This window comes from Diceros bicornis, chromosome 6 (assembly GCF_020826845.1).
Source record: "Diceros bicornis minor isolate mBicDic1 chromosome 6, mDicBic1.mat.cur, whole genome shotgun sequence".
NCBI classification, from domain to species: domain Eukaryota; kingdom Metazoa; phylum Chordata; class Mammalia; order Perissodactyla; family Rhinocerotidae; genus Diceros; species Diceros bicornis.
This window is the reverse complement of record NC_080745.1, coordinates 12,831,791-12,850,572: the sequence shown is the minus strand read 5'-3', so window position 1 is coordinate 12,850,572 and position 18,782 is coordinate 12,831,791. Positions and strand designations below refer to the sequence as shown.

General features: G+C 44.4%; 1 protein-coding gene across 1 annotated transcript in view; it reads left to right on the top strand.

Annotated features, from left to right (window-relative positions):
* VSTM4 (V-set and transmembrane domain containing 4) overlaps positions 1-18,782 on the top strand; it is a 95,576-nt gene that overhangs the window by 56,483 nt on the left and 20,311 nt on the right. The window contains exons 6-7 of the mRNA XM_058542857.1: positions 9,761-9,867; positions 11,315-11,376. Of these exons, the coding sequence (XP_058398840.1) occupies positions 9,761-9,867; positions 11,315-11,376 (169 nt within the window). The remainder of the gene's footprint in view (positions 1-9,760; positions 9,868-11,314; positions 11,377-18,782) is intronic.

Below are 18,782 nucleotides of genomic sequence, written 5' to 3'. Positions count from 1 at the left end.
AGATGATAAAGACCTTGCGAATGGGAGAAATTAAAGTGGACACCGTGTTACCTGTGCTGGTAGCAGTTACAACTGAAGTTATCCAAGCTTTCCTCGTGTTTGCTGGTGCATGCACTTTCTCGAGGATAAATAGTCAGGGGCACAGACTATTTGTATGTTGGATAAATTATAGGCACAGTCTTACTGTGGTTTGTGGGCTTAGTTTAAAGTATGTTTCAGTCTTGTAGAACCATCAGGGATTTTTAAACATACCCCGACAATCGAAGTGTGGGGTCGAATTAATCAGTGGTTTGTTCAGGATCTTAGAGTGAAGGCAGACACAGAATTTCAAAGAGAATCTGAAGATATGTGCTCCCAACTTAGATGTGTAACTACTTGCTTCATTTTTATAATATTGAATAGTGAAAGTGTTACAAAACATTTATTCCTTCTGTGAAAAGCAGTCTGCTGTGATGCTTGAGGCTCTGGTGCCAGGCTGCCTCTATTTGAATCCAGGCTCTGCCACACATTGCTGTGTGCCCTTTGCTAGTTTCTCAACCTCTCTGATAAAATGGGGACAATACTAGACCTAGCACAGTTGTTGGGAGGTTGAAATGAGTTAGTTTGTATAAAGTGCTTCCCACAGTACCTCGTAAATGGTGAGCTCTATGCAAATGGATCTCTTATTGTCCAGTCAATACTTACTGAGTGATTCTTCTATATTGGACAGACGGTAGGGCTGGTACAGCAAGGATGAAATAACATATAGCCCGTACCCTTGAGGTCTGCATCTAGTGGGAGACCCAGAGAAATAAAGCTGTGGCAGTGGCTGTGGGCTGCCCACAGAGCTGTCCCAGGCACCCAGAGGAGATGGTCTAACCCCGTCCCAGGGGCCTGGGGTAGAGAAGGCTTCCTGGAGGTGAAATTTGGGCCAAGTCTTGAAGGATGAGTAAGAGTGTTCCAGGAGGAGGGCTGGAGAGGGAGAAGCACAGAGGATGAAAGGCCTGGGGGCTGGAGGAACGTGGTCCATGAAGTGAGAAGCCCTGGAGATTCAGGGAGGGAGGAGAGGCTAGAGAGGGTGACAGGCCCATATGCCAAGGGACGGCAGTTGTCATGGTAGTAACAATGAGCAAGCCCACTTTTATTAAATGCCATGCTCTGAGCCTTGTGCTAAGCATGGGACACACACCATTTTTACTCTTTACAACCCCCCCCCATGAGTGGGTACCGTGATTATCCCCATTCTACAGATGAGAAACTGATACAAAAAGGGTGTGGATGATGGTGAGGTCTCCTTGCCAGTGAGAGGTGGAGCAGCGAGCGCTGCCAGCCCAGGCCACCTGCTTCCAGGGCTAGTGCACCGTCTCGGGTGAGCTTGGTGAGTTTGATTGTGTATGCTTCAGTGTTGGCATTCACACAAATGAACAGAGGATAGAGGCTACAGAAAAGTCAGGGCACTGGAAGAAGTGGAAAGGGTGTAGCTATGGGTGCTGGGATGGCTACAGCTGCCTTGCATCCCCTTGACTTTGAAAAGTCCACTGAGCTCTGATCACAGGCATCGATCTGCCATGTTTGTTGGTGTTTGGTTGTTTTCTAGCCCACATGTGTGCTGAATGGCTTCCCCTCTGTCCACATTCACCAGAGCAGTCAGGGTGGCAAGGGCAGGGACAGCAGATGCGGGGGTGTGTCTCCCGGCCTCCCTCCTGCATCCCCAACATCATTGCTGTGCCATTTTCTCCCCGCCTCACCACAGTGCTCAGGATCAGCATCCTTATTCCTCAACCCCAGGCAGGTGCAGGCTTGGGGAGGACCGGCCTGTGAGACTGGCCTGGTTGTTATTCCTGGTGTAATGTAAAGAACATTCCATCTGGATTCGGACTGCGTTGGTGTCAGTTTGAGCCGTGCCACTTGGCAGCTTGGGGACCTCGGGCCAGTCACTCAGCTTCTCTGGGAATGTTTCACCCTCCACAAAATGGGCACAGACTTGCCTTTGTCCCTGTCGCTCAGAGTGGTTGCGAGGACTCAGTGAGACAACAGCGGCTGTGGACTGATTCCTCATAATTACCCACCGTGTGCCCATGCACTGCCGCGGCTCAGCACTTGTTGGGATTTATTTCTAATTCACATAAAAACCCTGCAAGGTACAAGTTAGCCTCCCTAGACTAGAACATGAATAAAACTGCCAACTCATAGTTAGCTGGCCCTCAGTACTATTCACGGACCTTTTGATTCCACATGACAGAAAAGCCAGCTCAGATGGGCTTACCCAGGACTTGGCTGGCTCACCTAACTGGGGATGCTGCAGTGGGCGGGCCTCAGGGCGATCTGATCAAGGGGACACAGGGTCATGAGGGCAGTGGCTTTCCTTCCTAGCCCTTCTCTGGGCAGTGCTGCCTCCAGGAGTTGACGTGTCCTCAGACCAGGCTGGCTCCCCTCCGGGAGGGAAAGATGGCAGCAGGTGCATTCTCCCCTCAGCCTCTTGACAGAGTCATCTCTCTTCTGAACCAGCAAACAGAACTGCATCTCACTGTTAGTGGCCTAGCCTGGCCCAACCATTGTGGCCAGAGAATAAGATTATGCTGAGCAGGGGGTGGAGTCAGTCCCACCAAAACTCTTGCCCGCAACCCTGGGGGTGAGGGTGGATGCCGGGCAGGCAACCCCAGTGACCTCTCCCTGCCAGTATTCTTATGACCCTCTACCAGGACTCCACATGGAGCCGCTAAATATTAATGAAGCGCCTCCCCATCTTACAGTTAGCGTTCAGAGATTTTAAACTCACAGAAAAAGCCACCATCCTGGCAAAGCCTCTGTGCAGACTTCATGAAGCTGGCAGGGATGCAAAGGAAGCGCTCTATCAACGAGGCCCGGCAGAACATCTCGGGTGATGTAAACCATTTATGATAAAAGGCCGTGGGAGGCTGGGGATGGGGAGATGGACGCCTTGGCAGCTCCTCACAAAGGACAGCTTTTATTCTGATGCGGTTCAGAACATGTATGCAAAACATCATAGAATGGAAGCAGCAGAAAATAATGCATCATGACCCCCGAGGGTCTGCTGGTCCTTTCTAGGCGCACTGGCTCTGGCTCAGGTTGCAGAGAACTCTGCCTATGTCCAGCTCCCTATTCAAGGACTCTGAGAGCGGGTTCTGTGATAATAATAATACTGGTAAGGTAATAATTAAGTGTTCACCAGGTACCAGACACAGTTCCATGTGCTTGACAGTATTGCTCATTTGTGAAAAAGAGTCATTTCAAGGGAGTCAACATGAGTGGGAGGCACCATTCACCCATCTTGAAAGTGAGGTTCTGCAACTTGTAAGCAGCTCCTGGCACGTGGTACCCATTGACCTTGTGTATTCCGGTGGCAGGGGAAGCCCATGAGGCACGTTCTAAAGCCTAGAGTGAGATGTCGGGAGACTTGCCCTATTGGCACGAGTCCTTGGCCTTTATCAGTGGCAGCTGACCTGGTGGGTGGGTACCTGTAATTGTTTTTTTCCCAGCTTTATTGAGATATAATTGACTGTCATTGTTAATGACAGGGAGTTGCCACCATAGTTGTTGACACCAGCGTTCCTCCTTCAAGATTCCACACTTGACCTTACAGGGTTCAGAGTTATGGGGTGATGAGTGTGCTGCATGACATCCTGGAAAAGGGACCCTAGAGCTGCTTGAAAAGGAACCTATGAGTCCCTCTGGGATCCATGTCAGGCATGCTCGTTGTCAGAACTGACACGTGCAGCAGGAGGAAAGGAAGCACATGGATGTTGCTAAAGGTGAAACGGATCAACTGAAGCAATGACTTTGAAAGACAGTGGGGAGCAAAAAAGGCTCGGGAGGAGACGGCTCCAGGAAGCAGGCCCAGAAGGATGCTGGCAAGACCAGAACTGACATACCTTCCTCAGCTCCACTCACGAATGGCTTTCTGGGTCGAGATCTTTTGTCTGACAAACCACACTTGGCATTCGTAGCCGACCCAGTTCAGACCACAACAAATCCCTTTGCAGCATGTGACAGACAGCTTTGTGCCCAGGGATGAGGAGCGTCTACTCATTCAGCACCTACTCATTCAACAGGAAGTGAGATTAAACAGACCTCAAGGATATTTTAATTCGTAGTTCGTATGTTGAGGCACAAAGATTGTCCAGGACCAGAGGAGACACTTGGTGTCTGGGGGATGAAGGTTAGATGTATGAAAGCCCCTTGGCTTGAATGGTCGGCTGTGTCTCTAGTGCATCCCATCCCAGAGGGAGGCAGGTATTAGGATGGCTGATGTTGGAGGGGTGAGACCTCATTGTGCCCCAGGCGCTATGGGTCAATATGAGGGTGCTTCCATCTCACATTTAGTTTTGAAAGCACGGTGTGGCTGGGTCTGTGGTTCTTAGTTACAATTATGTTTTTTGCTGGGATCAGCTCAGTTTATGCTGTTTTATGATTATTTTTTCTACTCTCAAACACTCTCAGCTCTAGAGTCGAGGCACAGAATTTCCACGTGGCCAGCTCACCCACGCCCACCTCCATTTTGGCAGCTGACATCACTTGTTCCAGACAATTTCCAGGAACAGAAATGTGCTCCCCTCCTCGTCTGCCCACTCTCAGGCCAAGATGGCTCTTGGTCTTGGGCCCCAGCCACAGCTCCTGCTCCCAAGACCCCAGCCCTCGGGTTGGCCCCTCCTCCTCCCACCAGGGCAGAGGTTTGAGCAGTTGTAACAGCGGAAGCTCCCCACCCAGAATTAAATACAAATTTAAAATGCAGTGGAATGCTGATCTTGCCTTCCTGTTCCTTCTCCTTAGGGAGCTAGTTTAGGCCTGGAGCAACCATTGTGGATCTGGCTTCCTGTCCTAGTTTCGTTGTTCTCTGTTGTCTGGGCTGGGCCCAGAGTCCTCGCTTCAGGGCCAAGGAGGCAGGCCGACCTGGGTCAGATCCCACGTCTCCTGCCCAGCTGGTGAACTTTGGGAAGGGCCTGGACCTCTCTGAGGCATTGTTTTCCCATCTGGGAAGGTCAGAGATTATGGATATCAAGCACATTTCATGGTGCCTTGCACGGGATAGAGACAAACATAGCTGTCATTAATTTTAGTTTCTGCAAAATATTGTTGATCACAATTTGTTCAATGCCTGGCAAAATCCAGGTTGCCTGCTTCACCTGGTATCCTGGGGCAGCCATCCATCGCTCAGGGTGTAGCCTCTCCCTCCTCATTACATGCCTGGTCTGTCCTGCATTGGTACTTGTACAGCACAGCTGTATCTGTGGCGACGGGAGGGCATGCTGTATTATATTGGGCAGAAAGATTCTCTGATCAAGGTTTAAGTTGAAACTTGCAGCCTCCACTCAGGGCCAAGGCATGACACCATGAAACAACTAAGTGGCAACGTTGTTCCCTGGGGTAGCACCATGAAACAGCCTGCACTGGAGCAGAGGTGCCCAGCCTTTGTGGGACTGAGACTCCTATGAGTGGCGGCCAGGCCGGAACCTTGTTCATGTCACAACAAGAGCCCCACACGTGCACCGCCTGCTCCGCCCTTGCTGGAGCCAGAAAGGCAGCCCTGTTCCCCACAAATAACACTTCTCTGCAGTCGCACAGCTCTCTAATTTAGACAGAGCTTCCGGCCTGTGTGCTCTCTTTCTTGGTTTGACTGGCTCCAGCAATGCTTGCTCCCTGGTGTCAGAGATAAAACACAGTCCGGTTCCAGCGCAAGACGTAGAATAACTTTCCTGTACGTGAATCATAAAGTGGACTTAGTCAGAAATTCCTACCAGCCCTTCTGGCTCAATGGGAGTCATATGATTCTGAGAGAAAAATTGTCTATCGTATTTCATTGTGGTGACTCATATATGAGTTCTCATTGTTGAAGTATGAATTAGAACTAAATTTAGTTTAGTGTAGTTTTACTGTTTTGAAGGAAAATGGTGATGACAAAGCAGATCTTTTTCAGCTTACTAAAAGCCCTGGGCATGATGGCATAAGTTCATATAAATAATGTCCCAAAACTTCCATTTTATGTTAAAGAGCTAAACAGTTAAATGCAAGAGAAGAGAAGGGGAAGAGGAAATATTATTTGATTTTGCGGGGTGTGAGGTATAGCTGGGGAGGCTGGGGAGGATGATCCAAGCTCAGAGGCAACAGACAAAAAGAAAATATTGAATGATTTTCACAAAAAGAAACAAATTACTGTGCATTTAGCAAAAAGCCAAACTTCAAAGGGAATTAAGGGAAATGTTTGCAATAAGTATTTCAGACTGATGTGAAAGGTGCATGCAAATCTATAAGAAAAACTCAAGATCCTAATAAATAACAGCAGAAGATGTTCATATATCATTTATAAATGAGGAAACAATTAGACAAACACAGGAAATGTTCATCCTCGCTAGCAATCAGAGAAATGCAAGGAAAAGGGGATCACGTTTTTCTTCGTTAAATGAATAATTTTTTAAACTGACAAACTTGGTGTTAAAGACAGTGAAAATATAAATGCCCTCATCCTTTGATGAGTGGCTATAAAGTAGTACTAACCTGTCGGAAATCATTTTGACAATGGGTGTTAAATAGCCTTTAAAATGGTCCTTGTCTGTGAACGTAGTTCCAGCTCTAAGAATCCTACCTAGAAACAAAAGTCTAAGAACGGAAAACCATTATGCACAAATATATTTATAGCAATGTTATTTATATATCAAACTGGGAAACAAATTAGATGTTTAGGTGTCAGGGAATGGCTGAGTAAACTATGCCATATCTTCTCACTGGAATAGTCTGAGGATATAACCATATGGAAAATGCAGATTAAGTAAAAAGAAGGGTGCAAAATTGTGATATGATATTATCAAAAAAATGTATAAAAAACAGGCAAGAATTGAAAACTTAGCTCCACATAAAAACTTACATATGGAGGTTTATTCATAAGGCAGCTTTATTCCTAATTGCCAAAACTTGGAAGCAACCCAGATGTTCTTCAGTAGGTCAGTGGATAAATAAACTCTGGTATATCCAGACAATGGAATATTATTCAGTGCTACAAAGAAATGAGCTATCAAGCCATGAGAAGACATGCAGGAAACAAATGCATTTTACTAAGTCAAAGAAGCCAATCTGAAAAGGCAGCATACTGTATGATTCCAATCTGACATTCCGGAAAAGGCAAAACTACGGAGACAGTGACAAGATCAGTAGTTGCCAGGGGTTGGGGGGGTGGGAAAGATGAATGGTGGAGCACAGAGGATTTTTAGGGCAGTGAAACTATTGTGTATGATGCCATAATGATGGTTACGTTATACATTTGTCCAAACACATAGAATATACAACACCTAGAATGAACCCTAGTGTACATTGTGGACTTTGGGTCATAATGATGTGTCAGTGCAGTTTCCTAAATTATAACAAATGCTCCACAGTGGTGGGGGATGTTGATAATTGGGGGGGGTAGGGGATATATGGGAAATCTCTGTACCTTTTGTTCGGTTTTGCTGTGAACCTAAAAGTGCTCTAAAAAATAAAGTCTATCAAAAAAATAAAACAAGGAGGGGGGAAAAGACTGGAAATATTTACGAAGGTTGTGTTCTGGTCATGATAGACTTGTTTTCGTTCATCTCCATGCCTGTAATTACCATTTTAAAACATGAACATGCATTCATTTATAATGGAAAGAAAAAAATAAACATTTCAGGAGTTTAAAAAGCTATGAAATGAAGCTATGTGGTTGTGTGTTTAAGTAATTCTGAGAGTTTCTGATCCCTTGTTTTCTCTTAGCGCATTTACAATGCACATTCCTTTTGGCTATTTGTGAATTTACACAATTGACCCTGTACTCTAAAGCCGTCTTTGGGGAATCTCAGTGCAAACTGTATTCTTGGAATTTTTCCCACAGTGTTTGATTCAGTCTTTGTTTATTTTTAAAACTCTAGGACTATATTAGAATAGCCTATTTTCTTTTATTAAATATATGTAGATATTTATTCGTGTTTAAATTACTGTTTTTCAAAGATTATACAATCAGCCGGTTTAATAATTAAAATAAAAAGTTAAATAATTAATTTATATATATATATATATACACACACAATTATAATTCTCCTTATCCAGTCTCCCCTCTATTTAGTTCCTCAGCGTCCCCGTTCTAAGGAACCACTGTTTTAAAATTCTTGTGACTGTTTCAAGAGTTTCTTTATGCATTGTGTATGGAAATACTAATATATATTCTTATTTTCTCCTATTTTTATACAAAAAAAGGCACATTTTACACGTTGTCCAATATCTAGCTTTTTCACTTAACGATGCATCTCTCCTATCACTACGGAAATAGCTTCTTCATTTTCCTTTTCAGTTGCAGAGGACCCTGTGCGTGGATTTGTGGATTCACCATAATTTACTCTCCAGTCCCCTGCTGATGGACAGCACTGGAATAACTCATCTTGTACATGCATTTCATTCACGTGCAGGGATAGCCACAGAATAAGTTCCTGGAAGTGGACATAGAAGCCTCTGTAGTTTTGATCGCCCGAGTTATTCTGATTGCCAAGTTATTCTCCACCAGGAAGGGTTTGCACTCGTACCAGCAATGCTTCTGAGTGCTCACTTCCTCACACACTTGCCAGAAGAGTGGTCTGCCTCAAATCTGATTGATGCCACTGATATGTGGAGAAAGGAAGTGCAGGATGTTTTAATTTCGATTCCTCTTTCGTAAGGGAGTTTTAGCAAGTTTTCACAGCTAAGAGCCTTTCCTCTTGTGTGAAAACTGTCTGTTTACCACCTTCATTCATTTTCATTATTAGGCAGTTGGTCATATTCCTATGGATTTCTAGAAATCCTTTATCTATCAGGGTGCTAGCCTCCTTTGGTGACTGTGCCTGCCTGGCTGGAACATGTGCCTGAGAACAAGAGATTCTATGAGGGGTTTCAGTCTGGGTTGCTGGAACCAATAGGATGCATTTGAAATAAAACCAATGGCCATTCAAGAAAGCATGTGGACTCCATCACACATGTAGCATCATGAACAGATTTCACATCAGGCCAGTCTGTGTTTGCAGCTTTCGTGTTGGCTGCTTACAACAGTGTCACTTAGGGCAAGTCATTTAGCATCTTTAAGTCTTGATTTTCTTACCTGTAATATAAGGCTTATCAGCCCCGTCACTTTGGGTTATCATGGGGAACACGTAGAAAGAATCTGATGCTACGGTGACTACACAGGGCCAGATAATTCCCACAGTGCTCCTCAGGGTGAACTCAGCCTTTACTGAAGGTAAAGGTACCGCAGGAGCACAAAGTGTGAAAATCATGGGGCTCCCTAGAGACTCCCAGGTGAGCACCCCAGGGTCTTTTCTCACTTGCGCAGAAGGTACTCTGCTTTTGGATTGTGAACCACAAAGATATGTGCAAGGAATATTGGTTTTAGAAGAGCTGAAGCAGAAGTTTCTTGTGGTATCTTAATACCCTAGTGGTGATGTAGCCAAGCCAGACTGTGTAACCAGTGAGGCCAGGTGTAAACCATCAGTCTGTACATCCATAAACAATGTAGACAGCCTGGCCCTGGGTCTCTCCAGGGATTTTTGAACATTGAACAGCACATTATAAATCACCTATTAGCTCATCTCTTTGTCCTTATCTTAGCCAAGGGTCAGTACCAGACCTCCAGACATCCCTATTGGCGTAGAGCAATCAATTCCTGTCCAGCTACAAGGTAACCCTACCTTACACAGGTGCACAGGGAGCACTCGGAAACTATTTCTTCCTTTCCTTTTCCGTAGAACAAACTTGCCTTTGCCTTCACAAGGACCTTTTTCTTCTACAGTTCAGGGGAGACCGTCACCAGCGTGACCAGCTTGGCCCCATTGCAGCCCAAGAAGGGCAAGAGGCGGAAGGAGAAGGCTGACATTCCTCCTGCAGTCCCTGCCAAAGGTAGGACTAGCCTACAGTTACCCACGTGGAAACCACCGTGATTGATCCAGAAGTGGGTCTGAAGTTTGATGTGGGATCAGGACAGGGGTAGTAGGCACATGGAGGACATGACAGCCAGTGATTATATGGTCTAGAGAACCTCACCTACATTCTGGTCATAACTGAGCCCTGTCCCTGGCCTGGGGCGTTGGGTGGTACCATTGGCCCAGCATGGCTTTAGTGGGGAGGTGGGGAGTCAACATCCACAGACTAATTCCAGTGTATTTGACTTTGAACTGTTAACATGCTCTGCACATAGCGGGGTGGGGCAAGGAGGTGTCAGCATTTTCTTGGTTCATTCAAGGAAACGAAGGCTCTCTGATTTTTCTAAAGATGTAAAGTAGGTATGTCATTTATTTTGGATTTGTTCTGGGGACAAAATGAGGATTATTCTTTGATTCCAGCTATGACTTAGCAACGTAAGTGCAGAAGGTGAGCGTTTCTAAAGGAGAGAACTGAACACAGCTTAGGAGAAATAAAACTGTCTATAGATAGTTCCTAAAACAACTGTGGCCAATTTAGGAGAAGTTCATACCTCAAAGAATTTGAAATGTAGTTGGGAATACAATGTTTGTCCAGGAAAACAATTTAATAACAAGACAAGACACATTTTAACCCTCAGGGCTTTGCAGGATGTCCCCTAGGGACCCTTAGGGCCCTGTGGTAAAAGCCACACAACATACGTCGAGTGGACAGAAGGGGTGGGAAGGCATGGGCATTCTGGGGGCCATGACAAGTGTAGATCTGGGGAGGGAAGGGAGCAGAGAAGCCCTGCCCTGGGCCAGGCAGCGTACTGCTATACTGTCTTATTTCAATCAGGGTAGATAGTACCCTACCTTACTAAAGATGACAATGAGATTCAGAGAGCTAAGTGGTAGATCCTGGCTTTGAAATGAGGTCTGCCTGACTTTCAAGGCCAAGTTCAAATCCCACATCATCTACATACTAGTTACATGACATCGGGGGAAGAGCCTGGGTTTCCTCCTCTGTTCAATGGGGACAATAAGACTCTCCCTGATGACCTCTTAAGGCTGCTGTGAGGGTCAGAGGTCACTGCTATCAGTGTTAGTGTGCCATTAAGATGAACCCCCGGGGAAAGTCCAGCCTCAGCCTTTACCAAGCGTACCTGGGTCTCACCTGCACACCTGACCTCTTTGTAGCAGGCAGTGTTTTATGCCATTGTTTTGTTGACCTTGTCGAAGAGAGAGGATGACCTGACCAAAGACTAGGGGAGGATCACCCTCCACTGAGGGGCACCAGCTGTTACCTAGATCAGAAACGGAGTTCTTCCATGGGGGCGGGAAGGGGTCCATAAGTCTCTACAGAGTATGTCCGTGATGCTGATGATATGTGGGCTTTAAAAGTCCTGAGAGGAATTGCAAACTAAAGCCTTGACATCCTTCCACAGCTCCCATAGCCGCCACATTCCATAAACCGAAGCTGCTGAAGCCGCAAAGGAAAGTCACCCTGGTGAGTAACCATAGTCTGTGTTGTTGTCCCCTCAAGCCCTAAACACCCTTCAGAGTCCAATTACTACCTTTATTGGCTCAAAACATGCTCAGAGTTCTTGGTGCTTTTGTCCCCAAGCAAAAGCATTCTCTCTTCTTGGGTCAGCTTTTGAGCCAGTTTTTCTCCAAACCTAGTTCCCAGAGTGTTTTTTAAAAATCCAAATGGAATTATTTTTCATTATAAATGCTACTTTTCAAAAAGAAGAAAAAAGCCACACTCAGGAACGTATAAAATAGAAATGGACCTGCTTCTATAAATTTGCCTGATAATCACTCTGAAGAACCTTCCAGAAAATATGTTATAGATTTTATTTTGAAATAATTTTGGACTTACAGAGCGTTGTAAAGATAATGCAGAGAGTTCCCATCTACCCTTCACCCAGCTTCTCCTGATATTAACATTTTACGTAGCCATGGCGTATCGGTCAAAACTAAGAAATTACCGTCAGCACATTACTGTTAACTACACTCCAGACTTTGACCAGATTTCAGCAGTTTTTCCACTAATGTTCTCCTTCTGTTCCAGGATCCAATCCAGGATCTCACATCGCGTTTAGTTGCCGTGTCTCCTTAGTCTCCTCCAATCTGTGACAGTCCCTCAGTCTTTCTTGGTCTTGACACTTGTGAAGAGAGGTAGCCAGTTATTTTTTAGAATGTCCCTGGATTTGGGTTTCTCTGGGTTTTCTAATGAGTAGTAGTGAGGTTATGGATTTGGAGGAAGAACAGCACAGAGGTGATACTTATTCTCATTGCATCACATTGGGGCACATGATGTCAATATGTCTCATCAATGGTGATGTTAATCTGATCACTTGGTTAAGGTGGTGTCTGCCAGGCTTCTTCAGTATGAAGTTACTATTTTTCCCTTTCCATTTTTATTTCTATTTGTTAGAAGCCAGTCATTAAGTCCAGTTCACATTCAGAGGGAGGAGAGTTAAGCTCCACCCCTGAAGGGAGGAGTATCAAAGAATTTGTGGACATATGTTAAAACCACCACAGTATTAATAAATATTTTAGAGGAGATACGTCAAGGCTGTCCAAGTATCTTGTTTTTCCTTGAACTTTTTGTCCACTGATTCTAGCATTCCTCAGTGGATTTTGCTTGCAGCAGTAATTGCTATGGTGTACTAATGATGGTTTTCTATTTTCCTCAATCCATCTATACATTTACTGTGTGAAATTCTTCTGTAAAGAAGAGTGGGACCCCTTCCCTCATTTATTTATTCTCTAATTTCTTCATATCAGTGTAGATGCGTGGATATTTAATTTTTTTAGTTTCTAATCATATTGTTATTTATTTTGTTGCTAATACTGCTCACCAGTTGTGTATTTGTGTGCGCAAGAGAGACAGACAGAGAGGGAGAAGGAGAGAAACTGGCAAACCTATTCTAAAATGTGTATGTACTGCAAAGGCCCAGGATAATCTTGAAGGAAAAGAACAACGTGGAGAATTTATAGACCAGTTCTCAAGATTTACATTAAAGCCACACTAATTAATACAATATGGTATTAGCACAAGGTTAGACAAACCAAAGGAACAGAATAAAGAGCCCCAAACAGATCTACATATGTATTGTCACTTGATTTATGACAAAAGTGACACTGTAGTGCAGTGAAGAAGGGATTATCTTTCCAATATATGGTGATGAATCTATTGGATATCCATATGAAAAACAATGATTGTAACCCCTACTTCACAGCACACACAAAAATTAATTAGAGAAGGATCATAGAGTGAAGTTTGAAAGGTCCTAGAGATAGCGTGTCTCCAGGATAGGGGAAGATTTCTTAAACAAGACACATAAAGTACCAACCATAAAGGAAAAGATTAAATACTTTGGATTATGTTAAAATTTAGAGTGTCTATTCTGATTAAAGATACCAATACAACACTGAAAAGGCAAGCCACAGATCGGGACAATGTATCTGTCATGCGTGTACCTGACAGAAGATTCTTACCCAGAATGTATGAACACCTACAAATCAATGAGAAATGACAACACTCCAAGAAAATGGGCAGAAGTCTTAAACATGTACTTCACAAAAGAAAAATATACAAATAGCCAATAGCTTGTGAAAGGTATTTAACCTCATAGGCATTATGGAAATGGAAGTTAAAAGCATAAAACCAGTTCACATCTATACTATTACTAGTATAGTTTCATTTTTTGCCTGTTTCTCTGATCTATTTGGAATTTAGGAATGTATTCAATTTTATCTGTTTATCAGATTCTTTTTTATTTTAATTATGTTTCATATTTCAACAATCATTACTCACCAGTTTCATTAAACTTCATCACTACAGTCTAAACAATTATTTAAACTTAACTTTTACTAGTTTTGTTATTACTCTTTCTTGACTCCAATGTTTTCCCCCCAAATATCTTTGTTTGCCTTTCTATCTGAGCAATTTGTCTGTGTATGGAATTCTAGTTTCATAAACTTTTCACATTATATTCTGGGAAATATGCTAAGCAGTTAACGTGCATTTCTTTTTACTTCCCCTGTTGTTCAACATAAATGTCAAACTCCATACTGTGACCTATAATGCCCTATATCGTGCAAGCCACATATGTAATTAAAATTTTCTAGTAGCCACGTTAAAGAAGTAAAAAGAAACAGGTGAAACCAATTTTAATAATATGTTTTATTTAACCTAATATATCAAAAATATTATCATTTAAATGTATAATCAATATAAAATTATTAATGAAATATTTTACATGCTTTTTGTTCTACTGTCTTAAAAATCCAGTGTATATGTTATACTTGCTACATATCTCATTTCAGAACCACATTTCAAGTGCTCAATAGCAACATTTAGTTTGTGGTTACCACAGTAGACCGCACAGCCCTATGTGATCTAGTCCCCATTAACTCTTAGACATCATTTTTACCACCATCCCCCTTCCCAGTTCCCTTCTGGCCACACTGGCTTCCCTGCTGGTCCTTAAACATATCAAGCGTGTTCTGGCAGGTCTTTGCACCACCTGTCCACTCTGCCTGGACTCTTCTCCTGGATATGCCTGTGGCTTATCACTCACCCCCTAGGGTCTCTATTCAAATATCACCTCAATGGAGAAGCCTTCCTGAAATCTTGTATAGAACACCACCCTCTGATGTCATTCCCCATCAGAAGCACCCTGACATACTTTATATTTATCTATTATGTGCCTCTCTCTTCTACCAGAATGCAAGGTCTCTGAAGGCAGGGAGCTTGTCTGCTCTGGTCACTGCTGTATTCTCCATGCCCAGAGCAGGGTCTGACAGGATGGAGATTTGTTGGAGATTCTGCACACCAGCTTTGTAGAGTAGGTTCTTTCATTCTGTTTTTACAGATGGCAAAGGGAGACTCAGAGTCAGTAAGGTGACAGATGGGTTACTTACCCAAGGTCATGTAGCTTGTGGGTTGCAGTCAGGACTTGAACCTGACTCCAAACGTAAGGTTTTAACCAGTTCATTCTAATCCTTGCCTTGGAGAGAAGCCAGGGTCTCTGCATGGTTCTGATCCTGTTGTGGCTCAGCCTTGTCCCCGCTCCTGCTGCTCTGTGCCCAGGTTTTCTGTTGTTCTACTGGAGCGGATGGTTCGCCTGTTTTCCAAAGAGAGCCTTCTTTTGCCTGCATTGAATTGTGGTTCCACTGGGTTTTTCGTACAGTGTGATTCCATCTGGTTCATATCATCAAAACTTCCTCATTGGTTCTGCTCTATTGACAACACTCATCTTGTCCTCAAATGCAGCAGCAGAGTTTTTGCTGATTTTAATAGATCTCTGGTCATTCAGTGAGCTTTTGAAAACTCAACTGAACACAAAGACTAACTTTCCTTGGCCTGGGAGCATCCTGCATCCCACCTGTGAGATTTAGTTTTCCCCAAGATAGACAGGCTGAGCTCACCTTCCTCTCAACTGTGTATATCACTGCTCATCTGTGTGTGTATGTGTGTGTCTTTTCAGAACTTTTCTTCTTAATTCTGATATTTATCAGCAACTTCAAAAGTCTTTACAAAGACTATGCTTTGTAAATTTCCCCACCTTATGTTCTAAGTTGCTCAGGACCTGTTGTGTCTAATCCAATCTCTTACTTCTAGCAATAGCAGAAATAGCTATTTATTGAAGTTCCATTGATATATCCCAGGAATATATCAATAAAAGTGCTTTTTGCATGTTGTCATATTTAATTCTCACAATAAGTGCTTCCCCCACCCCCAGATTTGCATGTGAGAACTCACTCTGTTGAAGAAAAGTGAGTTCCTACAACCCACCGGGGGTAGTATTCCATCTCCCATGAAGACAGTGCTGCTGCCTCCATGGATAGCCCCTTTGCAGTGTCATCAGTCTCAAACGGACAACTTTCTCTAGTCCACAGCCGGGTGTGCCCACCTTTCATTTATCCGTTAAATAAAAATCAGTATACCCGTTGAGTACAAAATGCTGCCTTAAGCAGTTTGGGGCCACTTATAAACAGATTGGATTCAACAGCGTTTTCAGAGATAACTCTGGTCCTCATCACAAGTCTGTGTTGTTGACTTTGTTGTTTGTGTGTTTGTTTGAGCTGGCATGCTCCTCTGGGTGGAGATGCAACATAGAAAATTCTAAATTTTCACAGAAAGCAAGTCGGGGCAGTTATATGCATTTCCAAAGGATTCTTGGTTTTATGGAAGTATCCCCAATAACAGTTCTTAAATACCAAACTGTCTCTTGATCATTTAAGATATGAAAAGACTTAAAATTTTTTATACCAAATTTTCCAGAAACAAGTCAATTTGGAAACCAATTTACACCTAAAACAATTTACACTGCACAATAAAGAAAAGAGCTGACTTTGAATGGGCCTCTGTCTGACCATCAATTTAGAGTAAAAAATATCAGGCCTAGCTCTGCAGGTTTTGTTTGATATTAAGATTTATTTTCCCAGGAGGCCAGCACTGACCTCAGTCTCGATTTGGTTGATATTTATCTCTCAGATCAATAAGTCTTGATGGTAGCTGAAGCTGAAGTCAATAGCTACTTGTTGACTCACACAGGCCTTGATGGGTAATTTAGGAAATAATTTGGAGACATTTTTTCTTTGGGGCCTGGTGCCAGTTTAGGTGTTTAATTCTGTAATTGTTCCATTTTGCCGTGATCTCCATAAAGCAGTGCTTCCTGGAGGGTCATAGGCCACAGAGCCCCGCCCTCTTTCCAGAGTAATGTTGACGCACGCTCAGCTCAGGAAGCCAACCTGCCTGCTGCCTCCAGTGACTCATTACAAGAAAGGCGAACCTCCATTTATTGAGCACCTACTGTGTGCCAGCTCCTCTGCTAGGGGCTTTACAGGCTCCATCTCACTCTTCTCAACTGCACATGCCAGCTCCTGGTGGACACTCTGGACTCCTCCAGGCCACGATAAAAAATGAGTGTCCCTGTGTTTTCACTCTCAAAGCGTTAAAAGTGGGAATCTTTTCTTATGTTTCTAAGACAACATGGCATTTTGCAAGAAGTATATATACGGAGACTAACACTGGTTGGAAGGTTTAAAAAAGTGATAAGAAAAAAGAGATGAGAAAGGCATTTTATACATTTTTGTAATCAAGATATCAAAACTGACACCCCCTTTTGTTAACATAACAAGCGAACATGACCTGCTTTCAAAGTTGGCTCTCTGATGACGAGGCCCTGCATCGTCATGAGGGTCTTGATGACTAATGACGTGATCAGTTTGTCTGACCACCTTAGACACGGACAGTGAGTCAGTATTCCAGCGTATCAGTGGTTTGTCATCCTTTTGGGGGCGAGGGAGCACTTCACAAAACTCAAAATGTGTAGTTTTCCTTTAAGTTGTGGGGGGGCGTTAGCTCAAAGACCCCCTAAAGCCTTCTGGGGACCCCCATTTCCTCTCCCTGGTTAAGCAGCCCTGCAGCAGAGCTCTCAGAACCCGTTGAGCTAATCTACACACTTCCAGGAAAAGCTGGCATTGCTTCCTTGTCTCAGAAGAGACCGAGAAAGCCGGAAGCACGTTTGATTTCTTTTTATCGCATTAGGTCTGTTATTGATTTAGAGGCTGAGGGGAGGAAGAGAAAACAAACAGTTTCTGTGATGTGGAGGCAAGACCTCAGTGTTTAAAGGCGAATGGCAGCAGCAAAGTGAGTGTGAGAGGAGGGCAGTCAACATCCCAAAACCCACCGAAAGAGAAGAGAAGGCTGTTCTTTGGGCTCGAGGAATTTTTATACGCTCCTCTTACTTCAGAGTCAGGACCCTCTCACTGAGCATCACTCCGTGCCTCAGCCCCGAGTCTTCACTCTCTGTAATTAAGTCACTCCTTTATAGCACTTGGTGGCTGGAAGGGTCAGGCCACTCCTGTTCTCTAAGGAGAAAATGCTGTCTTGTGAGCAAAAGACTGAAGACACAGAAAAATCAGGACCATCCTGGGCTTCATTACCACAAGTTTTCCAGTGGGTCTCTTGTATCCTGTCTCTCCTTCTCTGATCCATCCTGTGCATTGCTGCCTAGGGATTTTTCTAAACACAACTTCAACCATGTCATTTCCCTGCTTAAAATACTCTTATGGCTCCCCCTTGCCTCCAGGATGAAGCACGGCTTCCTGTGAGTTGTATGTGTGGGCAGGCTGTCATCATCTGTCTCCCGCTTCACCCCAATACCCCCTGAGGTCTAGGTCCTCTTGCTGGTGACCCCATGGGCTCTGTCCTGCGCCTCCTGCCCTGCCTTATTCTCCCGCAGAGCTGCTTCCAAGATGTGGCTCACTCGCCACCTTCTTGAGGCCTCCTGCCCCTTCAGCCCCACTTCTCTACAATCTAGATTCCCCCAGGCATCAAAGTTATGCCTCTGCATGTCCGTGACATCGCCAACTCTCATGGCACTTTTCAATGAATCTGTTATTTCTGACCCCTCGAGGCACTGATGCCTTCGTTCCTGGAGGTAAATATGGGTCACCTGCCATCACCCCAGCTGACTGCTTTTGCTCCTAGCTGTTGCCCCTCCCAAGATGGTTAGGCTACCTCCCCCTCCTCCACCTCTCCAGAGTGTTGGCTGTCTCTGGGCTTCTCTTCTCCTTGAACACATTGCCTGGGAGAGTCAACACTCTCGCAGGTGCAGCAGCCACCTGTGCAGCCCGTCGGTTCCGTAACCTGGATCTTCATGTCAATTCCAGACTGGTGCTTCTGTGTATGGGACACTCTCCTGGAGGCCAACGTGCACCTCAAATTTACCACAGCACACACAGAACTCATTACCTTCCCTTAGCCCTGCCCCTCCGGAGATATCCCTGCCTCGGGGAATGGCCGACCCATCCAGAATCTAGGTGCCGCCTTCTCCCTCACCCTCGTGTCCACTGGTGATGGAAGCCTGTCTGTTACTTGTCAGTATGCCTGGG